At 43.3% G+C, this 20,268-nt stretch overlaps 1 protein-coding gene across 1 annotated transcript in view; it reads left to right on the forward strand.

Annotated features, from left to right (window-relative positions):
* The window catches only part of DOCK2 (dedicator of cytokinesis 2), a 410,412-nt gene that overhangs the window by 139,941 nt on the left and 250,203 nt on the right, over positions 1–20,268 (forward strand). The window contains exon 26 of the mRNA XM_060146542.1: positions 13,237–13,385. Within this exon, the coding sequence (XP_060002525.1) occupies positions 13,237–13,385 (149 nt within the window). The remainder of the gene's footprint in view (positions 1–13,236; positions 13,386–20,268) is intronic.

A 20,268-nucleotide genomic window follows, 5' to 3' on the forward strand; every position in this document is an offset into this window, starting at 1 on the left:
TGTTGTCCTCCCTCTGTACAGAAAGCTCATTACATGTTGTTGACCGACATGTATTCTCTTTACTTTCTCCCTTCTCACACTTTCCCGATTTCCTCTTCATTGGCTTCAGAATCGAAACAGGATCTCTTTGATCCTCTCATTTAAATTTTGGGCCTAAGTGGGTGATTCATTTCTCAAGTCACTCTTTCGCTTTGGGCCTTCCAGGGGAGGGCTCGTGTTGGTTCTGTCGCATGAATGGAGAAATGAAGCAGGCAAAACCCCCTGCCCCCTGAAGGCTGTCTCTCTTCTCTGCCTTCTTAGCTGAGTGCTTCTAGAAAAGAAAAACAGGCCAGAAGGAGAATTTTTTCCCATTTTCATTTTTATTTGGGCAGGATCAGGGGGAGGGGGGGCATAGCAATGGTTTTTCCTTCCTCTTTGGAGTTTGCTTCCAATTCTTCAGCTTGTTTGAAAGCTGTTACACTTGTCTGTTCTCCCTTTGTAATAAACAACACTAGATTTTAAATGTGTGGGGCTGTGAGAGGGACCCCAGTTTCCTGTCCTCTGGAGCTGTTATGGGGAAGGTGAGGGAAGGAGAGAATCAGATGATGATTGGAAACAATTACACAGCCCTTACATTTTGCTAATGCTTGAATCCAGGAGAATTTTCTCATTTAATTCTCTGAAATGAAGGGCCCCTCTGTTGGCCTTAAAGTGCAAACGAGAGGCTTTTAGTGTGTGCTTGTCTCAGAAATGGAATGCCGGCTGCTCATATTGATCCAAAACATTGCTGTTGGTTTTTGTTCTTTTTGGTATGTGTAAGTTTTGTGATGCCAGCGATACAGGGTTGTTCGTGTGCAGCTTGAGGATTCCCAGTAAGTGGCATTATTATTCTAAGTTGCAAGCAGAAATGTACAAGGAAGTTCAGAGAACGCTTGCCTGAGCCTTCTTTTAGTCTCTCCACATACAAAAGGGAGCATGAAAATCTGAGGCGTATACCCCAATCATTTCAGTTTATTCCCTCCTCTCGGAACTCAATTCTCTGGAGTTTGGTATTGCAGACAAAGGACGCTTGGTTTGAATGATGCAGGTAACAGCTTCTAGTCCATTTTATTCCAGTACGCCTGGACCAAGGTGTTTTGTCAAGTGTACGTGTCAACTACTGGAGTTTCGATGTGCTCTGCTTTGGACTCAAAAACTTCTTAGGTGTAGCATCAGATCCCTATGCCTCATTACACTTAATACAGGCACATCCAATTTTATTGCACTTCACAGATACCACATTTTTTTTTTTTTTTTTACAAATTGGAGGTTTATGGCAACCTTGTGTTGTCAGATGATGGTAAGCATTTATTTTATTTTATTTTTTTTACCAGTAAAGCATTTAAAAACGAAGGTATGTATTTTTTTTAGACATAATACTACTGCACACTTAATAGACTACAATATAGTGTAAACATAACTTTTATATGCACGGGGAAACCAAAACAATTTATGTGACTGGTTTTATTGTGGTATTTCACTTTATTGTGGTGGTCTGAAGCCGAACCTGCAATATCTCTGAGGTACGCCTATAACTACAACTGAATTTGTATGTTTTATTTGGATCCTCTTATGGGCATTTTAATCCCTATTTTTGGAGGAAGAGAGGTAAAGTGACGTATTTGACATCACGCATCCTGGCAGTAGTAAGTCGGGGATTCAGACCTAGGTCTCTGGACCCTCAATCCAGAGTTCTGCCCACTTCTCCATAACTGCCTTTGGGATCAGATGAAGCCAAGGATGGAAAGATGTTACAAGAACAGCTGCTCAGGGGAAGTGGTGAAGGTGAAGAAACGCACGTGCAGTTCTCCTCCTGAACACCCTTCTTCCAGCCCCTGGCTACTGCCATCTGATAATGAATAGTGAAATAACCCAACACCAGATAGGTTTCTGATTCTGAGAGTTGCCCTCGGTGTAGGCAGACAGGGCTCTCTCTCTCTGAAATCAGCAAAGACTCGTTGACTCATCTAACACTTCCTAGGATCCTACCGTGTGACAGACATTGTGCTATGAGCTGCAGGAGACATGACCTGATGGAGATTAGGTATCTCACCCCACGCTCTCACTGTCTTCTGGGAAACAGGGAGTGAGAGGTTTGAAGGTCATGATTGCTATCTGCTAGCCAACTGCTGTGAGATGGGTAAGCTCAGGTTATTTAACCAATTGGAGTTGAATAAATGGTTGGTTGAATTTTAAAAAGTGAAAGAAGTGAGTGACTAAACTGATGACTAAATCACCGAGTTGATGAATGTTCATTATTATTTAAATCTATGATTCTAGGACTGCGATTTGTTGTTTGTTTTATTCCCCTGGTACTGTAACCTTCACTAAAACATACAAAAGAACCAACCATTAAACAAACCAACCAGCCAGGGTCTTGGAATTCCTACTTAAGGCTAGCTTAAGGGAGCTAACAAATTCAAAGGGTGGCTGCCTTCAGTTTGCAGAATCTCAAAGTTGGGAATAATTGTTTGTACTCATGAGCCTGTGAGTGAAGTTGGAACAGTGCTGGCATTGGAGTCTACCGTGAAATCTTGCCTCTGTTGGAGTCACACTAGCTAACTGACCCTACCCTGAGCAAGCTGCTTAGAGTTCCTATCTTCTCATCTGTAAAATGGGGACAATGCCATATACAGAACAGATTTTGGTAAGGGTTAAGTAGTTTCCCAATATGGTGCCCAGAACCCAGCAGGAGTTCAACATATGTTACCTAGCTCTCATACTTGGTATTCCACTCAGCCACTCCCTTTCATTCTCAATGGATTTCTAGACAAATGGTTTCTACCCTTTATTAAAATTTGACTCCTACTGCTGAGAAAACCCTGTTTGAGTATGTGACCACAGATTAGCTCAGAAAGACTGGTTAAGTAAAGATTGAAATTCATGGAGCCAGGGAATCATGTGAGTCTCCAGAGGAGACAGGGGCTGGGGTGAAGGGATTAAAGGATCTCTGTAGCATAGTACAAAAGAAAGGCAGTGGGGTCAAGGATGATATGCTCTGGAAGGGTGTGGGTGGTACTTACTGTTATAATAGGTATCCTAAGTGCTTATAAATGGATTTGAATTTCAGATGTCACTGAATTGGAACAAAATGGGGGCAAAGGATGTAAGACCCAGCTCCTGCCAGTCAAAAAGCTACCTTGACTCATTTCTCCTCTTGCATGAATTTGAAATGGAGCACATTGCTTTGATGAGAATCCTCCTTTGAAGACTGCCCGGATTATCCAGTGTAGAGGCCAGCTGGTTCAGCCCCAAGCTTTTCATTGGCTTCTCCTTCCATTAGCCAGGGTTAGGAGATGGATGAGACAATCTTCTAAGGCTGACCTACACTCCTCTGGTGTGGCATCGTGAATGTAATCATTCTAAGCATTAGGGAACAAATCAAATTTTGGGTCACTGCTCAGTTGGCCATATCTGCACCTTTATATTCCTAAAAGCACTTTCGATGGAGCTAGACTGTGGTTTAATGAGTGTGCTGGTTAGGGAGGAGGTTGGTCACAGTGGCGGTGTAAGTGATCCTGAAAAGTGCAGAGGGGTAACCGAAAGTGGAAGCACCTGTCAGGACACACTGATTATGTGTCATATATAATATAATATAGGACACACTGATTATGCCCTAAGAGCTTGCAGAGGTGTGATAATGGGCCATCTCGGCAGCCACTTCACACTACCAGAGAAATGTTGATGGGAGTCTTTTCATTACTTGCTAGTTGAGGCAGTGAAATGGGCTTCATGATTAGATCCTAACTTGATAAACCCTAAAATGAGTCTGTTATTCTCTCCAGCATTCAAAATGCATATGCTTACACATCTATATAGTACATTTAAACCCATCAGCAAGTTCGATTCTGACTCTGAACTGTAACCCAAGTCTGTCCATTTTCCTTTGTCTCTCCTGCTACAAACTAATCAAGTTTTTATCTCCTTTCCCCTTCACTGTTATAGTAAGGAGGCAGGGTAGTTTAGTAGATGTGAAAATGGGCTCTGAGATCACATTTTCTATGTTTAAATCCCAGCTCTGCCACTTACTAGCTGTGTAATCTTAGGCGAGTTACTGAATCTCTCTGAGTTTTAGTTTCCTCATCCATAAAATAGGTACAATGATAGACTTCTTCAAAGAGAGACTGCCTGGTAGAGTAGTAAGGGCTCAATAACCATTAGACTTCTTTTTCTCCTCTATGAAAAGCCTCCTCAGTCTTCTCCTACCTTCCTCTCTAGGCCCACCCCCCTACCCTCTATTAAAAATACAAAAACAAAACATCTTTATCTCCACCCAGTAATCAAGCTCCTTACCATGGGCCACAGGGCCTGATGAGACCTGGCCCCGGCCAAACTCTCATATTATGCTTCCCATTTCCTATAATCTGGCCACACTTATTTCCACGTGATTCCTCCAACATGTTGAGCAGATTTCTACCCCAGGGCCTTCACATGCTGTTCCCTCTGCTTGGAATGGCCTTCCCTGAGATCTTTCTAGGCTGTTCCCTTCTCACCCTCAGGTCTCAGCTCCAGTTCTCCGTCTCAGAAGCCTTCTTAACTGCCCCACATGGAACAGTCTTCCCTGCACCTCCAGACTCTCTTTCCCAGGTTACCCAGTTAATTGTCTTGCTGGGAGCTATTGGCATTTGTTGTAATAGCATCAACTTTCAGGGCTCTTCCCATGTCTCCTGTAATTGTGATCATTTTTGTGTACAAGAGCTCCAGGAGGACTCTCTCTCCCAATAGCCAGCCCCTGCCTTCTCTGGCTGCCCTCAGGCAGCAGGGCCTGCTTTGCCTGGACACTGAGAGCACCTGAAGTGCCCGGGACCACACATCCCCAAGGTCTAAATACTCCAGTTGCTTCACCCCTGTGGCCCACACTGTCCCCAGAGCTCCCCTTCTGTGAGACTTGAAGGCTACCTGGTCTCCTTCCCTTCATGGTCCCACTTCCCTACTCCCCTTCCAGTGTTTTCTGGAACACCTCCTTATTTAATACACCTTCACCCAAACCTCATCTCAGAGTTTGCTTCTGGAAGATCCAACCTAAGACAATTATTATCTTCTTAAATTGTTTCTGATATCCCACTAGAACAGGATATCCATGAGAATAGTGCCTGTTACAATAATTATGTCTATATATGTTTAAGGATATAAATATATGCATATAGACTATCAGAGCTTACAAATTATATTTATAACCAGTGTGACATTTTTGGACATAACCACACTCCCATCACTGTGTAAATTCCAACAATTATACATCAGTCTACTCTTCCTGCCATCACTATGCTTCTGAATGGCAAACACTAACTTGTTATAGGGGTTCGCTTGTAGGTTTAGTGCAATATCATGCTTTGTGTTAAATATAAAGGATATATGGCAAAAGCAATAGCTCAGTTTGGACTTTAAGTTGGTATCTAGTATAAAATTCTGAACGTATGTTTCTTCTTTAGGATTTACTGCCTAATTATATTTTCACCCCTGTAAGATACCTGAAGAGAAAGTTTGCAGTTGCTGAGTTCTGAAATCTCTAAATAGGCTATGTTTGTTGAGCTGGGGAGACATATTCTGGCCCTCAGGGTTCGTAAAGTGGAGATGTATGTCATGGCTGAGGCAGGCTGGAGGGGGAGTGAGGAGTGATTCTGACATTGTACTTAGGCGTGTTTCTGGGAAGGTAAGGAGAGTGAATCACGAGGAGCTGCTGAAGAATGCGCGGGGGCACAACAGTGGTAGGGTTGTAAAAGGCTTGTAACCTGATCTGGAGTATGAAGTTTGTGGGTAGTTACTGATTTCCCAGTGGGTGGAATTACTTTCCTTCATGAGGCGCTGGCTGGAGGAAGGCGGTTGTGAGAACAAACTGCTATCAGATTAGAGCTGTGTGTGGCGGTCCTCCTTCGTGGCTAGCTGATGGAACCAAGTGGCCTCTGGCATCTGCAGATGCTCCCCCTACCAAACAGAAGGAAAGCGGCCGAGCAGAGCAGCGCTGGCCCTGCTCAGCTTTGCCTGGGGAGAATGTTGGGTTTCAATTAGGGGTCTTCCCTGCTTGCCAAAAGGCTGGGGGTGGGCAGTGTGGGAGAGCAGGGCAAACCTTGGCCATCACAAGTTCCTCGCTCTCCTCCAGGAGGGTTGCGCGGAGCTGAATTCGCCTTTCAGTCAATAGGAACTTGACCAAAGCAGAACGACTTTCACTTTAAAGCCTGTGAAAAATCGAACAAGATTGAGGAGTCCATTAACCCATGCTGGTGATAACGTAAGGGGCTGGCTGTGAGTGGAGTGAAATTCCAAGCGAAGGCTGCCACAGGCAGGCTTAGAAATGGGGTAACCACACGGAGGACATGACTGAGGCCCTGACACACACACCTTGTGGGTTTAACCTTTCTCCCCAAAGTAAGAGAGGGATTCCCAAACGTTCTCAAGTGCCTCTGTTCTGCTGGTGGAGCCAGGATGTACCTGGGATGGAAGATCGGCACATTTCCCTAGTGGGGCCATAAGGTGCCAGTCTCGTCTTCATATGTTTCATGAGGGATTCTTTTGGCTCTACCTCCCTTCACCTCAGCTCCAGGGAGGAGAGGCAATGCCTTCTTTCTATGGGCATTGCTTTGTATCCAGAGTCCTCTGCAGACCCTCCCTCAGTTCTGGGATGAGGTGCATGCAGATTACTGTAGGACTGGTACTGAACTGGTACCTCTCAAAAAACCACGGGGGATGATGGTGTACACCAGCTACTGGAGACGGTTTGGATTTAGAATGTGGAGCAGTTACACCTTTCGTCCTCAGCTTTGGACCTCAGCTTCATTTCTGGGATGTTAATGAGAACCTTACTGTTCGTCCTGTTACATAGACGATAGCCATGTAATGTGGGAAATGGAATGAATAGATGAAATTCTAGTCTGGATACTACAGGAGCACAGAACAGGGTCACCCAAGTCAGAGTTGGGGTGTCAGGAACATTGTCCTAGGGGATTTGGCAACTAAGGTAAGACCTAGGAGGCAGGGAGGAGTTAGTCAGGTGAAGATGGGTGGGATAAGTACATTCTGGGCAAAGAAAATAGCATGCAAAAACTCAGAAGCAGGAGAGGAGAGGCTATGGTGGAGTGATGCAGGAGGTGGAGGGTGGAGAGGTAAGGAAGGGCCTGCCCACTAAGGGCCTTCAGCTATGCCAGAGCCGCGGTCAAACTCACCCCTGGGAGACTACTGAAGCCCTTCAAGGAGGGAAGTCCCGTGGTCAGGTTTGGGTTTGGGGAAATTTCCTGCTGCTGAGATTGGAAGTGGGAGATCAGTTTGGGAAACTTGGAACAGAGGATGCAGGAAGTTGGCTTGGGGGTGAGATGGGTTTGACTTCCTGATGGAGAAGATGTTGGGGATAGAGAGAGGGAGAAATCAAGTCTGCTTGGCTGACTGTGTGCCCGAGGGTGTCTTTGCTCAGAGTGAGCAAAGAAGGAGCAGGTTTGTGGGGAAGACAGCAAGTTCAGGTGTAGTTCTTAGGAGTGTTTTCCTCTGGGGCTGCAGTTATGGCTGAGATCACAGATATATCTGTGGCCTGATGCACCTCAAGATGGTTTTCCAACGTGGACAAAGGATACATTTTGATCTTTCCATGGAGCTGATACTGGGGAGAAGGAGGTGACGAAAAGGACCATCTTATTTGAAGTATACCTGAGTCGTGAAATTATTGCAAAAGCATATCACACTTCAAGAGAGCTGTGAATCCAGGCAGTGGCATCTTCTGCCATAGGATAAAAGTTTCTCTGAAAAGGAAGACTCCAGAGCCCAGAAACACTGCGTTTTCCTCTCTGCAGGTCGCTTTGACAAAAGAAAACTCCTTTCTATGGAAACACAGAGTTGAGTAGCTCTGCGGTTTCCTAAGTTCCTGGTCTGAATTACAGTTTGGACTTGTCATCGCTTGTTGGCCGATCTCCAGGCTTTGTGGGGCTCAGTTACCCAGGCTCTGTTTGCAGGTCTCTCACGCTCATTGCCTCTACCTATAAAGATTGATTTAAGGCTCTGCAATATTTATCTTTTAACCGTTTCTGTTTGTTTGCTTGACATTCAAGCCACAGTTTAGAAATGCTGCTTCCTGAAGCTTTACAGACTAATGTAATTTCACAGCTCCAATTACAAATGAGAAAAATTATTTCATTTCAAAACAGAGGAGCCAGACGTTTCTGAGAAATCATGGTTAACGAGAAGACAGAGTACTTTCTGCAAAACAGGCTATGTTATTAATGGCTTCCTCAGCTCAAATCCCTCTGACTCTCAGCACGAAGAGCCCTCGTCCTGTGGGGATGCTGGTTTTGATCACCTGTAAAGTCGGTGACTTTCAGATTGATAAACCACGGCTTCTGCTGCGGCCTGGTCTGTAGCTCCCGCGACCTCAGTGGTCTGTAAACAATGCAGACATGTCCACTGTCTTTCCACCTAGCAAATACATCCTTCCTCCTGCCACTTCCTTTGGACCTCTGTTTTATGGATCATAGAGTTTTGGATGGGGATTTAATAATCATTCCGTTTAACCCTTCATCTGATACTTTGAATACCTCTTCATTATCCCTGCCCAGAGACAGCTACCTACTGCTTAAATATTTCTAGGGATGGAGAACTCACTATTAGACTTTTCCATGAGAATCTACTAATTTAGCTCAATTTTAAGTAGAATGTAAAGTCCGGTGACTTCTCAAGGAGATCTTCATTAATATCTAAAATCTTCCAACGGGCCTTTTCCCTTGCACCCACGTCTTTGTAATAAGATCTAACTGAAGTATCTCAACTAGAACACCAACAGAATGAGCTTTTTAGGAAAAACCTGGCCTTTACTATTCTATAGCTCTGTTATATGGCCACTGACAGGTTGCCACTCCCAGGAGGTAGAGGCACCAGGGTTTTTCTTGTCTACTTAAGTCTGCCTCTTATCTCTGTTGGCTCTGCTGCTGTGATGGGCAAGCAGCCCCTGGTTACATTCCCTCCCATCCCAGAATAGTGACTGGCACTTAGGGAGCCTTCAATAAATGTAGTAGACCGACTGACTAAATGAATGAATGAGTTAATTAACTGCCTCAGTAGATGAACCCTTTGTCTACCTTTACAAACCTCCTCTCTGCAGGTCCTGGTGATCCCATTTACAGATGGAGAGGTTTTTAGTGATTTTTAATCTTGGATCACAAAAGCCTATTGCTCTAGGCTTTAAAACATTGTCTTACTATGCTTTAAACTCAAGACCAACTTTCTTTAAGGTCTTATCAAATCTTTAGCTTCAACAGAGAACAAGAATGTTGTATCAGAGGCTAGGAGTCTAGCGGGGTAGAACCCAGCACTTTTATTCTCATTTGCCATCACCTGGACTACTGCAGTGGCATATACACTGGTCTCTGTCTGCTCTTTGGTCTTTTCTTCCTGCAGCTGCCCTACATGCTACAATGACATGAATCACCTTAAAAAAACATCTTTTGAAGACTCCCTTTGCCCAGAGAACTATGGAAGAACAAGATTTTTGTTGTGTTTTAAATTTCCTTTATTAGAATCTTTTTAATTTTACTAGCAAAAATTAACTTTTCAGAGAGGAAGACTTTATAATTCTTACCTAACTTAAGTGAAGGCACAATTCTTATCTTCTGATGGGGTTTAATTATGACAACATCAGTGAAGGGAGTTAAGTTTCATGAAGTTGGTGAGGTCATTCATCTCCCAAAGACAAAGAGTTTACAACTTCAAATGAACTCACCTAGTTTTTCCTACAACAAGCATTTTTACACATACAGTTTCCTCTAACAAACAAAAAGTTTCAAAGTTACAAGTTAACATCTTTTAGAAGATAACTTTTAAAACAAACTTCTGCATGAAATTTGCAGGAAATTTCTTTACCCCTTTTAATAAACAGACCTGGACAAAATTTCAACGGACTAAGTATAGATTTAACTTAAATGTTATGGTAATTGGTATGTAAATATTATCCAGTCTTTTTTCTTCTCTCTCTAAACAAAGGGTAATGGCTAACTCAGCACCTTGTATTCTCAGAAGTCCTTAGGCCAACCATTTCTTGAGTCCAAACAAAGTACCATTAATCCGTGGCCCATGATTCCATCTATAACATTAAGCAAAGCTGAATCAAAATTTTTGTTGCCTGTAATTTTCTGTTTCCATAGAACTATAATCTTACACCACCCATTGCATTTAAGAATTTTCCTTTTCAATGTTATCTCCTGTTATTCTACTTCCAAGAGACTATTTTACTTACCCAGGTCCATGTACTCTATTTTTATTTTTATTAAAATTTTATTTTATTTTATTTTATTATTGAAGTGTAGTTGATTTACAATGTTGTGTTCATTTCTGCTGTACAGCAGAGCGACTCAGTTATACACATATATACATTCTATTTTTAATATATTCTTTTCTATTATGGTGTATCACAAGATATTGAATATAGTTTCCTGGGCTGTACAGTAGGACCTTGTTGTTTATCCATCCTATATATAATTGTTTACCTCTGCTAATCCCAAACTCCCACCCCATCCCTCCCCCACCCTCCTCCCCCTTGGCAACAACAAGTCTGTTCTCCATGTCTGTGAGTCTGTTTCTGTTTCATAGTTAGGTTCATCTGTGCCATATTTTAGATTCCACATATAAGTGATATCATGTGGTATTTGTCTTTCTCTTTCTGACTTACTTCACTTCACTTAGTATGATAATCTCTAGTTGCATCTATGTTGCTGCAAATGGCATTATTTTATTCTTTCTTTATGGCTGAGTAATATTCCACCATTGTATACGTTGCTACATCTTGGTCCATGAACTCTAAATCACTCTCTGTTCTCTAAATCCCCACTCTCCTGATGGCAATATTATTTACTCATCAGTGACCATCTTAAATGATACCTCTTCCATTCACTCCATCAAGATTTACTGAGTAGCTACCATGATCCAGGTACTGTGTTGGGCATCTGAGATTTAGTCTGGCTGTCATGAAGCTTACACTTTGGTTGGATGAATGGACATTAATTATACTAATTAGAATTTAATTACAAACTGACATTAGTGCTCTGAGACAAGGGACGCAATTCTATCAGAGCCTATAAAGTCTTCTATGAACCTTCCAACCATAGATCATTTCTCTCTTCTGAAGCCCTCATGGTATTTTATGACTCTACAAGTCTGAATTCTTTGGTTGTGAGTGACATACACCTAGTCTGATAAATTTAGCCGAAAATAAATGTATTTGGATGATAGGGAGCAGTTTAAGAATCAGAGGAAAAGCTGGGGAACCAGTCTTCAGAGAGGGGAGATTCAGAATAGCCCTGAGAGAGGAAGCAGCAAGCCTCCCCAGGGCACTTCTGTGCAGACAGATGAGCTCCAGGAAAGATACTACCCTTTGTCTAGTGATGATGAGCACAGGCTCTGCAGTCAGACTGGATCCACCACTTACTAGCTCTATACACTTGGGCATGTCCCTTTGTTTCCTCATCAGCAAAACGGGAGAAATAACAGTATCTACCTCCTAGACTCATTGGGAAGATTGAAGTAGTTCATGCAAGAAACTTCAAACAGTGCCTGGCACATTGTAAGCGCTCAATATGTTAGCAATGTCAGCAGTAACTGTTATTAAAGTTCCCTTAAGGTGCAGATCAAGAGGTTACCCTAATTAGGGTCAGGTACCCAACCCTGGTCCAGAGGAGGGCAGGGAGCCTTATGACAGTATCCCTAGGTTTATATCCCATAGCAGGGTGGCTCACCAGGGTGAAACCAGGCTGCTGTGTCAGAGCAGGTGTAGATGCGAGGCTGACAGAACAAGAGCTGATGTCTGATTCTTCCCACCGGTATCTTATTCCGTCTTCTGCCGTTGCCCTTTGTTCTGTTGCTGATCACCTCTGTCGTATTTTAAATATCTACTGGGTGAGAACCATATATTATCTCTGTACTTCCAGAAATACAGTGCCTTCCACATCAAAGATGCTCAGCACCTACTTGTTGTATTGAATTAAAATAAAATTGGCATATATGATTCACATGTCAGCTCTAGAAGCATCTAGGTAGGGATGGCTTGAAATTTGGGGGGATGTTTTTGATCTCTCAAGGTTTGCCATTTTTAATAGAAATATAGAAAGAATGCTGTGTAGGATTTCAGAAACTTCCGGGTATTTCCTGAGACAGCAAAGCCAAGAGAGTTACCCATCTTTGCAAAGGTTTTAATTTATTTAAAATGAAAGTCATGGTGTATACGGGTGCAAGTGAAAAGTTGTTCATTTTTGTACTGTTTATGCCAGTGAAAAATGTCCATCAATAGGGGTATGACTAAATGAACAAATATGTCCATAATAGAGAATACTATAAAACAGCTATAAATAATTAACGTTGATCCTTCTATGTAATAACATAGAAGGTGCTCCAAAAAATATCGGTGAATGAAAACAATCAAGGTACAGAACAATATGTGCAGTATAGTCCCCTTTTATAAAAAGGCAACAAAACCAAAATGACACTAAATGTTCTTGTACTGATAACGTACATATGTAAAACATATAAGAAGATCTTGAAAGATGATCATCACAGTGTGATATGTTTTACTTAAATGAAAAGCCAAATCAAAATGATACTACATATTTTATACTGGTATACAAACACACATACATACATTTTTATATGCACATACACATACATCTATATAGAATAGAATAACTGGTTGGTTGCCTCTAGGGAGTAGGGGTTGTGGGAGGGGCCAGAACTGTGAATAATGTTCTAAGGAAATCTTACCCTAATTTTTAAAAAAACTTATTTATTTTTGGCTGCACTGGGTCTTTGTTGCTGCGCGTGGGCTTTCTCTAGTTGTGGCAAGTGGGGGCTACTCTTGGTTGTGGTTCGCGGGCTTCTCATTGCGGTGGCTTCTCTTGTTGCGGAGCACGGGCTCTAGGCGTGCGGGCCTCAGCAGTTGTGGCACATGGGCTCAGTAGTTGTGGCTCACGGGCTCTAGAGCACGGGCTCAGTCGTTGTGGCGCACAGGCTTAGTTGCTCTGCGGCATGTGGGATCTTCCCGGCCCAGGGCTTGAACCCGTGTCCCCTGCATTGGCAGGTGGACTCTTAACCACTGCGCCACCAGGGAAGTCCCTTAACCTAATTTCTAATATTTGCATTTTTTACAAGAAGAAGATATTCATGAATTATTTATTTAATGAAATGTTATCTAAAAAATAAAGAAAAGAAGCTAAAAAACGAGGAAGCTCAGATGCCTCTGAACTGCCTTCATTCCAGAATGCCGGGACATTTTGCTTCCTGTCATCACCAAGGAACTGAAGGAGCTGCTGGAGCAGAAGGATGAGATGCAGCACCAGGTCCAGGAGAAGAAGTACTGTGTCGAGTTACTCAACAGCATTTTGGAGGTCCTCAGCTGTCAGGATGCGGTGAGTCATCGTGATGTTGTAGACGTCCTGGACTCAGACTAGGGCTGAGTTAAGTTCTAAAATATTGATGCTGATGAATAGCATTCGAAGTCTAAAGATCAAAAGTCAATGGCTTTCTCAATGGGCCTACTTTTCCAGTGACTAATTCCCTGGCTGTGAAAGACAGCTTGGGGACTAGAGTTAAGCCTGTAGCATTTTGTCACCATATTTCTTGTTGGACAGGCTTTCTCAGGGTGTAGGTATGGACATACTGCAGACTTTTTAGATTGCCTGTCCATTTACTAAAGCCCTGGTTTGCAGGGATGAGGGTAGGAAAGTTTTTCTATGTCTACATAGCCAAGAAGACCCCACTTACCTGCTTTCTTGGCTGATTTTCCTTGGTTTTGTTTCTCCAGTTACCTCCTGCAGTGGTAAAACGGTTAAGACTCTTTCTGGATGAGCAGATTGCTCATGCCTAGACCCTTGAGATAGGTTGAGGCGTTAAGTGATGATAGAGAGATGGCTGTGGCAGTGAAGCCAACGTAATATTGGTCAACATCATTCAGAGATTAGGTAGGAATGAGACCAAAAGGAAAGTCTCAGTGGGAGTAAGTAGAGGGCTTCCAAAGGGCAGAGTCTGCAGAAGATAATGAGGGAGACGGAGTGGTGATAATGGTAAAGACTGAGAGGCAGTGATTAAACACAGGACTACAATTCTTGAGACTTGGAAGACAGAGATAAACGTTCTTGATTTGACTCAGGTTCCTTTTGCAGCCTTACCTTGTCCTTGAATAATGTCCAGGAATATCTGTCCTTATGTGGGCTGGTTTCAGAGGACTGGGTAGACCCAAACAACCAATAAATCTAAGTATTTGTGTGACCATTCTCTCCATCCCCTCTCCTCCCTAGAAAATCCTCAGAGAAGGGCTTTCTGGATGAACGGTGTCTATGATTGACTGTATTAGAAAACTCTGCAAAACAATATTTTTTTTCCTGCTCATATCCCACAGTCAACCATTGTTATCAATTTCCCTGTATGTCTCTCTCCTGTCTTGTCCTTTCCACTCTTACCATCCTAATTTTTTCTTATCTCATTTCTAGGTAAGTGAGATACATAGCTAGCTTCATTTGTTCATTCATTCATTCATTTGTACATATGATGTACCAAGTATGTGCCAGGCATTGGGTACACAAAGTCATGTATTTTTTCTTAAGAAAATACTTATAAACATATAAATAAGCAATTGCAATATAATATAATGACTAAAATCTAGATGCATACTAGGGGTACTGGAACTGCAAAAAGACTGTGTGTGTGTGTGTGTGTGTGTGTGTGTGTGTGTGTGTGTAAGCATTTTTGTCAAGGAAGCCTTCACAAGAGAAGTGAAGCTTCATCTGGGTGTTCAAGAGTAAATAGTTAATGATCACAACTGCTACTTAATTTGCTGTTTTCTAGACATTGTGTTAAATGCAATCCAAGCCTTCTTTCTGCTCACGCTGATCACTGCTAAGGATTACCATTCCCGTTTTATAGATGAAAACCTGAAATTCACAGACTTAAAAGTTCAAGGCCAAACAGCAAATAAATTGTAGGGTGAAAATCGAAACCCAGGTTGGTCCAACTCCAAAGTCTGCATAATCGTAGGCACTGGGGATATAAAAGCATGGTCTTTTCCCTCTCATTTTTTCCTATCCTCATCCTTTTTTGGGGGAGAGGGAGTATAATGCCCCAAAGCTTGGATATCTAAAATTCACTCTGTGAGAATGTCATGGTGATGGTGTTATTTTCATAAGCATGTTCACTAGCCAGCTATTGAACTGGTTCCACTCTTTGTTATTCTATCTTTAAAAAAAATTTAAGGGAATGTTTGATCTTACTCTCACAGTGTAAAAACATGATGGTTGGCCTATTATTTCTCCAGAAACTTCCCAAAGAATGTTGCCTCTTCTTGTTGAAAAGAATTTAGTGTTTCTTACATTTTAGTAGTGCTCACGTCCGTTTTCATGGGGAAAAAAATCCTAGATGCTTGGGACTACACTAGCGGACCCTGGTTTGAGGAACAGACTTATAATGTGTTCTGCCAATTTCCTAATTTGGGTAGAGGGATGGCCCCAGTACACAGTTTATTTGTTAAGCAGCGATGCTAGGCTCTGCCTGTCCCATGGGAGTGGCCCCCTAGAATTCTGTGCTAGCAGGTTGTCATCACTTTGCACATTGGGTGACACCAGACACTGGTGAGAAGAGGCTGCTCTCTCACACACCCTGGATACTTGGGACTTCAAAGCCAAGAAGCCAAGGCTCTGAGCTCCCCTTGGTGGTTTGTGGCAGCTGGACTTGAGGCGTGTGGGTGGTGCGGTGTCACTCCTCACTGCCTCCGAGCGCACTGCTTTTATAGTGACTTCTGAACGTGGGGACTAGCCCGCCTCTTTCCCAGGATGAGCAACTGTCTTTGCTGGTGAGTTGTTAAATACTGTTATTACCGTTGGGTTTGGTACAATGTTGGTACAGTGTGTGAGCTTCACATCTAACTTCTCCAGCTCATGAAGATGGAAATCTCTCCTCTTCTCAAAAGCTTTTTCTTTCGCGAAGAAGATTCATTCAGCAACCACTATAACTTTGAGTTAAACCAGAAATCAGAAGTTGCAAAGTGTCTAATCTAAATCTCTCTTATTCTAGTATATGGCAACTGTCAACTCTGCCTACACATTACATCACCCAAGGAGCCTTTTTAAAAGTAGCTGTTGCTAAGTTCCAGTCCTAGTGGTTGTGATTTAGTTGCCTGGGGTTGGCCAGGGCATCGCAATAACATGTTCACCAGGTGATGATAATAGGCAGCCAGGGTGGAGGACCACAGTTCTAGTGCAAAAGGTCTTAAACATGATAGTACATCCCAGTGACCTGGAGGAGCTGTTAAAACAGGTTTCCGATCATTAGGTTTGGAGGATGGGGCCTGATCATTTATTTATTTATGTATTTATATTTTAAAAAATATTTATTTATTTAGGCTACACCGGGTCTTATCTGCGGCACGTGGGATATTTGTTGCAGCATGTGGGCCTCTTAGTTGTGGCATGAGGACTCTTAGTTGCGGCATGCGTGTGGGATCTAGTTCCCCAACTAGAGATCTAACCCGGGCCCCCTGTATTGGGAGCACAGAGTCTTACCCTCGGGACCACCAGGGAAGTCCCCTGGTCACTTATTTTTCTAACAAGTTCCCAGATGATATGGATACTACTGGTCCAGGGATACACTTTAAGAACCACTACTCTAATGTGACCTAATTTTTTTTTATCTTCAGTATTCACTGGAAATGGAAGAACAGTTGGACTCATCCTCAGTTCTTTACCTTCTTAATTGAAGGGCCCTTTCCAGTCTATAAAACTTTGCATCTTCCAATGTGGCATTTAATAAACCATAAAACGGCAGAGTCTTCAAACACATTCATTTGTACTCATCAATTCATTTTTATGCAGTGGTGGGGACATCGCCTGTACAAAGATCTGACTTTGAAAATCCAAACCATCAGGTGTGCTGTTGGTTTCTTCAGGCACTAACTCTTCAAAATTGGAAATTTCGGAGAAAAATTTAAAAGGCTCCCAGGGTAAATTCCTGGATTTTTCTTCTGGTTGTTTGGATCCTCTCTGTTGATAACAACATAGCCATCTATTTCTTTACTGACTTTTTCTTGGCACCATGGGATAGTTGATCTCTCCAGCCCAAGAATGGACTATACCTACTGGAACCATTGCCCAAGGGCAGAACCACGTGTAGAAATTTAGCAATTACAGTGCAGTATGCCAAGCTTCCTTCTGGGGGGCATTGTGTGTTTGGGGGTTGGGAAAGAATGTTTGTCTTCAATAGATTGTCATCGTTTGGGTAATTACAGCCCAGCACAGCAGGCCTGGCATGTGGAAGCTATGTTTTCCTGTTATTACCGTATTCATGGTAACCCTGGGTGGCATATGACTCAGGGAGGGATGTCCACCTAAGCCTGGATGTTGATATTTTTGTAATGATAGTGTTAAATCCCCTCACTCAGCTTGCTTGCTGTTGCACTTAACATAGGAAAGGGACAGGCTCAGGTGTAGGATGAAAGGCCTTCTGCCTGTATTAACTCCTTTTCTCCCCCTCACCGAGAGCAAGTTTAATTGTCAACTTAGGTTACTTTAAAAGGTGGTTTCACACTGGCTTTGTTCTGTGCCTTGCTGGCTGCCAAGTAACTCATAAAATTTAATTTTGCGCCAGACCTGGAGAGAGTTGGCTTTCCCCCCCTCTTGAAGCAGGCTTTTTGTTTCTGTGTTTCATTCCTCTGACACAGACGGGAGAGTCGTCATGTTGAACCCTGCTTAGCAATCACAGAGTGGGTAAAGGTGACTCCTGGCTCTGAAGAGAAGTTGGTGTTGGTTGTATCTGCATCATGAAGGCAGAGAATACACAGAATCAGCTTAAAAAATAAACCTCTGAGCCCATTGACTAGACCTGAGGGGTTTTGCCGAGGCCCTCTGTTAGTCATGATTAGTTTGGGGTTTCTGGTGTTTTTATTCATCAGCTTAGACGCTGATAGAGAGGGCTTTTGCTCATGCTTTTTCTCTTGCTTGAAATTTCCTTTCCAGTTCCTGTTCTTTTTATGCAAGTAAAATCCTAAACTCCTTTTAGGTTCAGCTCAGGTAATAGTTCCTTTCTGAAATCTCACTTCTGTGTCCTCTCCACACACACCCCTCCCGCACCTGCCAACCTCAAGGCAGGTTTAAGGGCTTCCTTCTCTGTGTTCATAACTATGTGTTCAGACTGATATCACAGCACTAATTGCTTTGTGTTACACTTTCCTGTGTGTGTCCCATGCCAGGCTTTGCGCACAGAAGCTCAGAGAGCAAGCCTCCCTCCCCCAGCTTCACAGAGCTTACACTTTCAGCCTTCCCTCTTGCCAATTCCACTTTTACTCTCCAACTCCTGCTCCATTAAAATTCTTTCAATCCCTCAGGGGCCACACTCTCTCTCTTCTGGGCTGCTGTGTGTGCTGTTTGCTCTTGTCGGAATGCATCACCTCCTCTCTTTGCCTTGCTAAGTATTCAGAAGTCAGATGAAATGTCACTCTCCCCAGGAAGCTTTCTCTAACCCTCCTCCATACCCCTCTCCTGTGGCCCATAGAGCTTATGCCTGCTCTGTCATAGCACCTGGGTTATCATCCTCTGTGGACCCATCTGCTTGTGTAATTGGGAGTGCCCTACCCTAGACTGCCCTGCCCTGCCGCGCTCCCCTTCCCCATTGCCCATCCCGCACAATGCCTATCTGTTGAAAGAACGGATAAGTGAATGAATAGGACTCGTCCCAATCAATGGCAGAGACTGATTTCTCCCTTGGGTCTTCCACTCTGAGTGCTAGGAGGGTATGCTCCTAACTCTTTTTGTCTTCCTTGGGTGTCAGGTGCAGGGGTTGAATTAATCACACTCAGTTTATGACACTTTATCCTCATTGGTCTGTGCAAGGCCCTCTCTTGTTTCGTGTGTGTGTGTGTGTGTGTGTGTGTGTGTGTGTGTGTGTTTCTTACCTTTATCCCTGTCTCCTGCTTCCATTCCCCTACTTCCCTTACCTGCTATGGGCGATTTGCCTACTGTGTTGAATACACATGTGTGAGTTTGGGTGCATATATTTTAAAACACACAAACACATACACTCACCCTCATGTCTCTTCCTTACAGAGGAGTAGACATTGACTGCAGAAGGCCATTAGTGTCTTCAGTTCTCTTAGGGTCCCCATGGGTGGGGAAGGGACTGAGGCGTGCACAGGGAGTAGTCTGCTTAGAGGGTGTTCTCCGTCTAGCGCCACCCCTGACCTAACCGTGTGTGATAGAAGCAGACCCTGCCAGTCTGTGCTTGGGTGTCTTCCTCTGAAATTCTAGGCTCTCTGAGAATCCCAGGCAGCCTGCATGATGCAGGCTTGAAGAGAGGCTGATGCTGCCTCTTTGCATTATCATTTAGTTTCCAGGATCAATACCACACTGCAAAAACAGCAGGGTTTTCTTCTAACCTATCTGCTCCCTTGTATATTATATAAAAGGTAGGGAGGCAAGGCTTGCTGAAATTCTTTTGTCTGTGGTGCATTCCAAACAGAGGACAGCCAAGTAAGTCCTATACTTAAAGTTGAAATAGAGGAGAATGCTGTACCTTCTGCTGTGTTCAGGGCCATTTCTTTTACCCGTTGCTCTTCCTCTGCAACCGTGGTGTTAGACGTGCCCTTCCTAGGCCAATGGAATGACATTACGATGTCATGGACGGTGACATACAGGATACTTTCTCTCCTAGCACCTTTTAGCCTGCAGAGCGCTTTCTCATCCATCACAGTTGTTTGTTTCTGGCCACCACATGGCAAGATTAGCTTTATTAGCCCCATTTTACTGGTGAGGAAGCCGAGCCTCAGAGAGAGACTTGGTGACATTCCTAACTAAGGTCAGAGACTTAGTAAAAGGCTGAGCCTGCAGGGAATCACCTCATCTCACTCTGAAGCCAGCCTTTCACACACCACAGTGCCTTCCATTACTTCATTTATACTCTGCCATGTAAGAGCTCTTTACCAGCATTATTTCCCTGGTGGAGGTAAGAGCACAAGCTTTGGAGTTAGGCTACATTCATGTATCCATCCCACAAATAACGTAGAAAGCACCATGTGTACTACACTACGTGCTAGAGCTATAGGGGTGAGCAGAGCTGGGGTGCGTCCTAGCTCTGCTTCTTATTAGCTGGGGAACCTTGGGAAGTCATATAATCTCTTGGTAAAAAGGTGGTTGTTCTTTCTCTGGGTGTGTCAGGATTACAGTAAACAAGAACATCTGTGAAAGCATGCAGCCCTGTATTTGGCATATAATCTGTACCCGATACATGTGGTTTTGCCTCTTCCTTCACTAT

The sequence above is a fragment of the Lagenorhynchus albirostris genome, chromosome 3 (assembly GCF_949774975.1).
Source record: "Lagenorhynchus albirostris chromosome 3, mLagAlb1.1, whole genome shotgun sequence".
Classification (NCBI taxonomy): Eukaryota; Metazoa; Chordata; class Mammalia; order Artiodactyla; family Delphinidae; genus Lagenorhynchus; species Lagenorhynchus albirostris.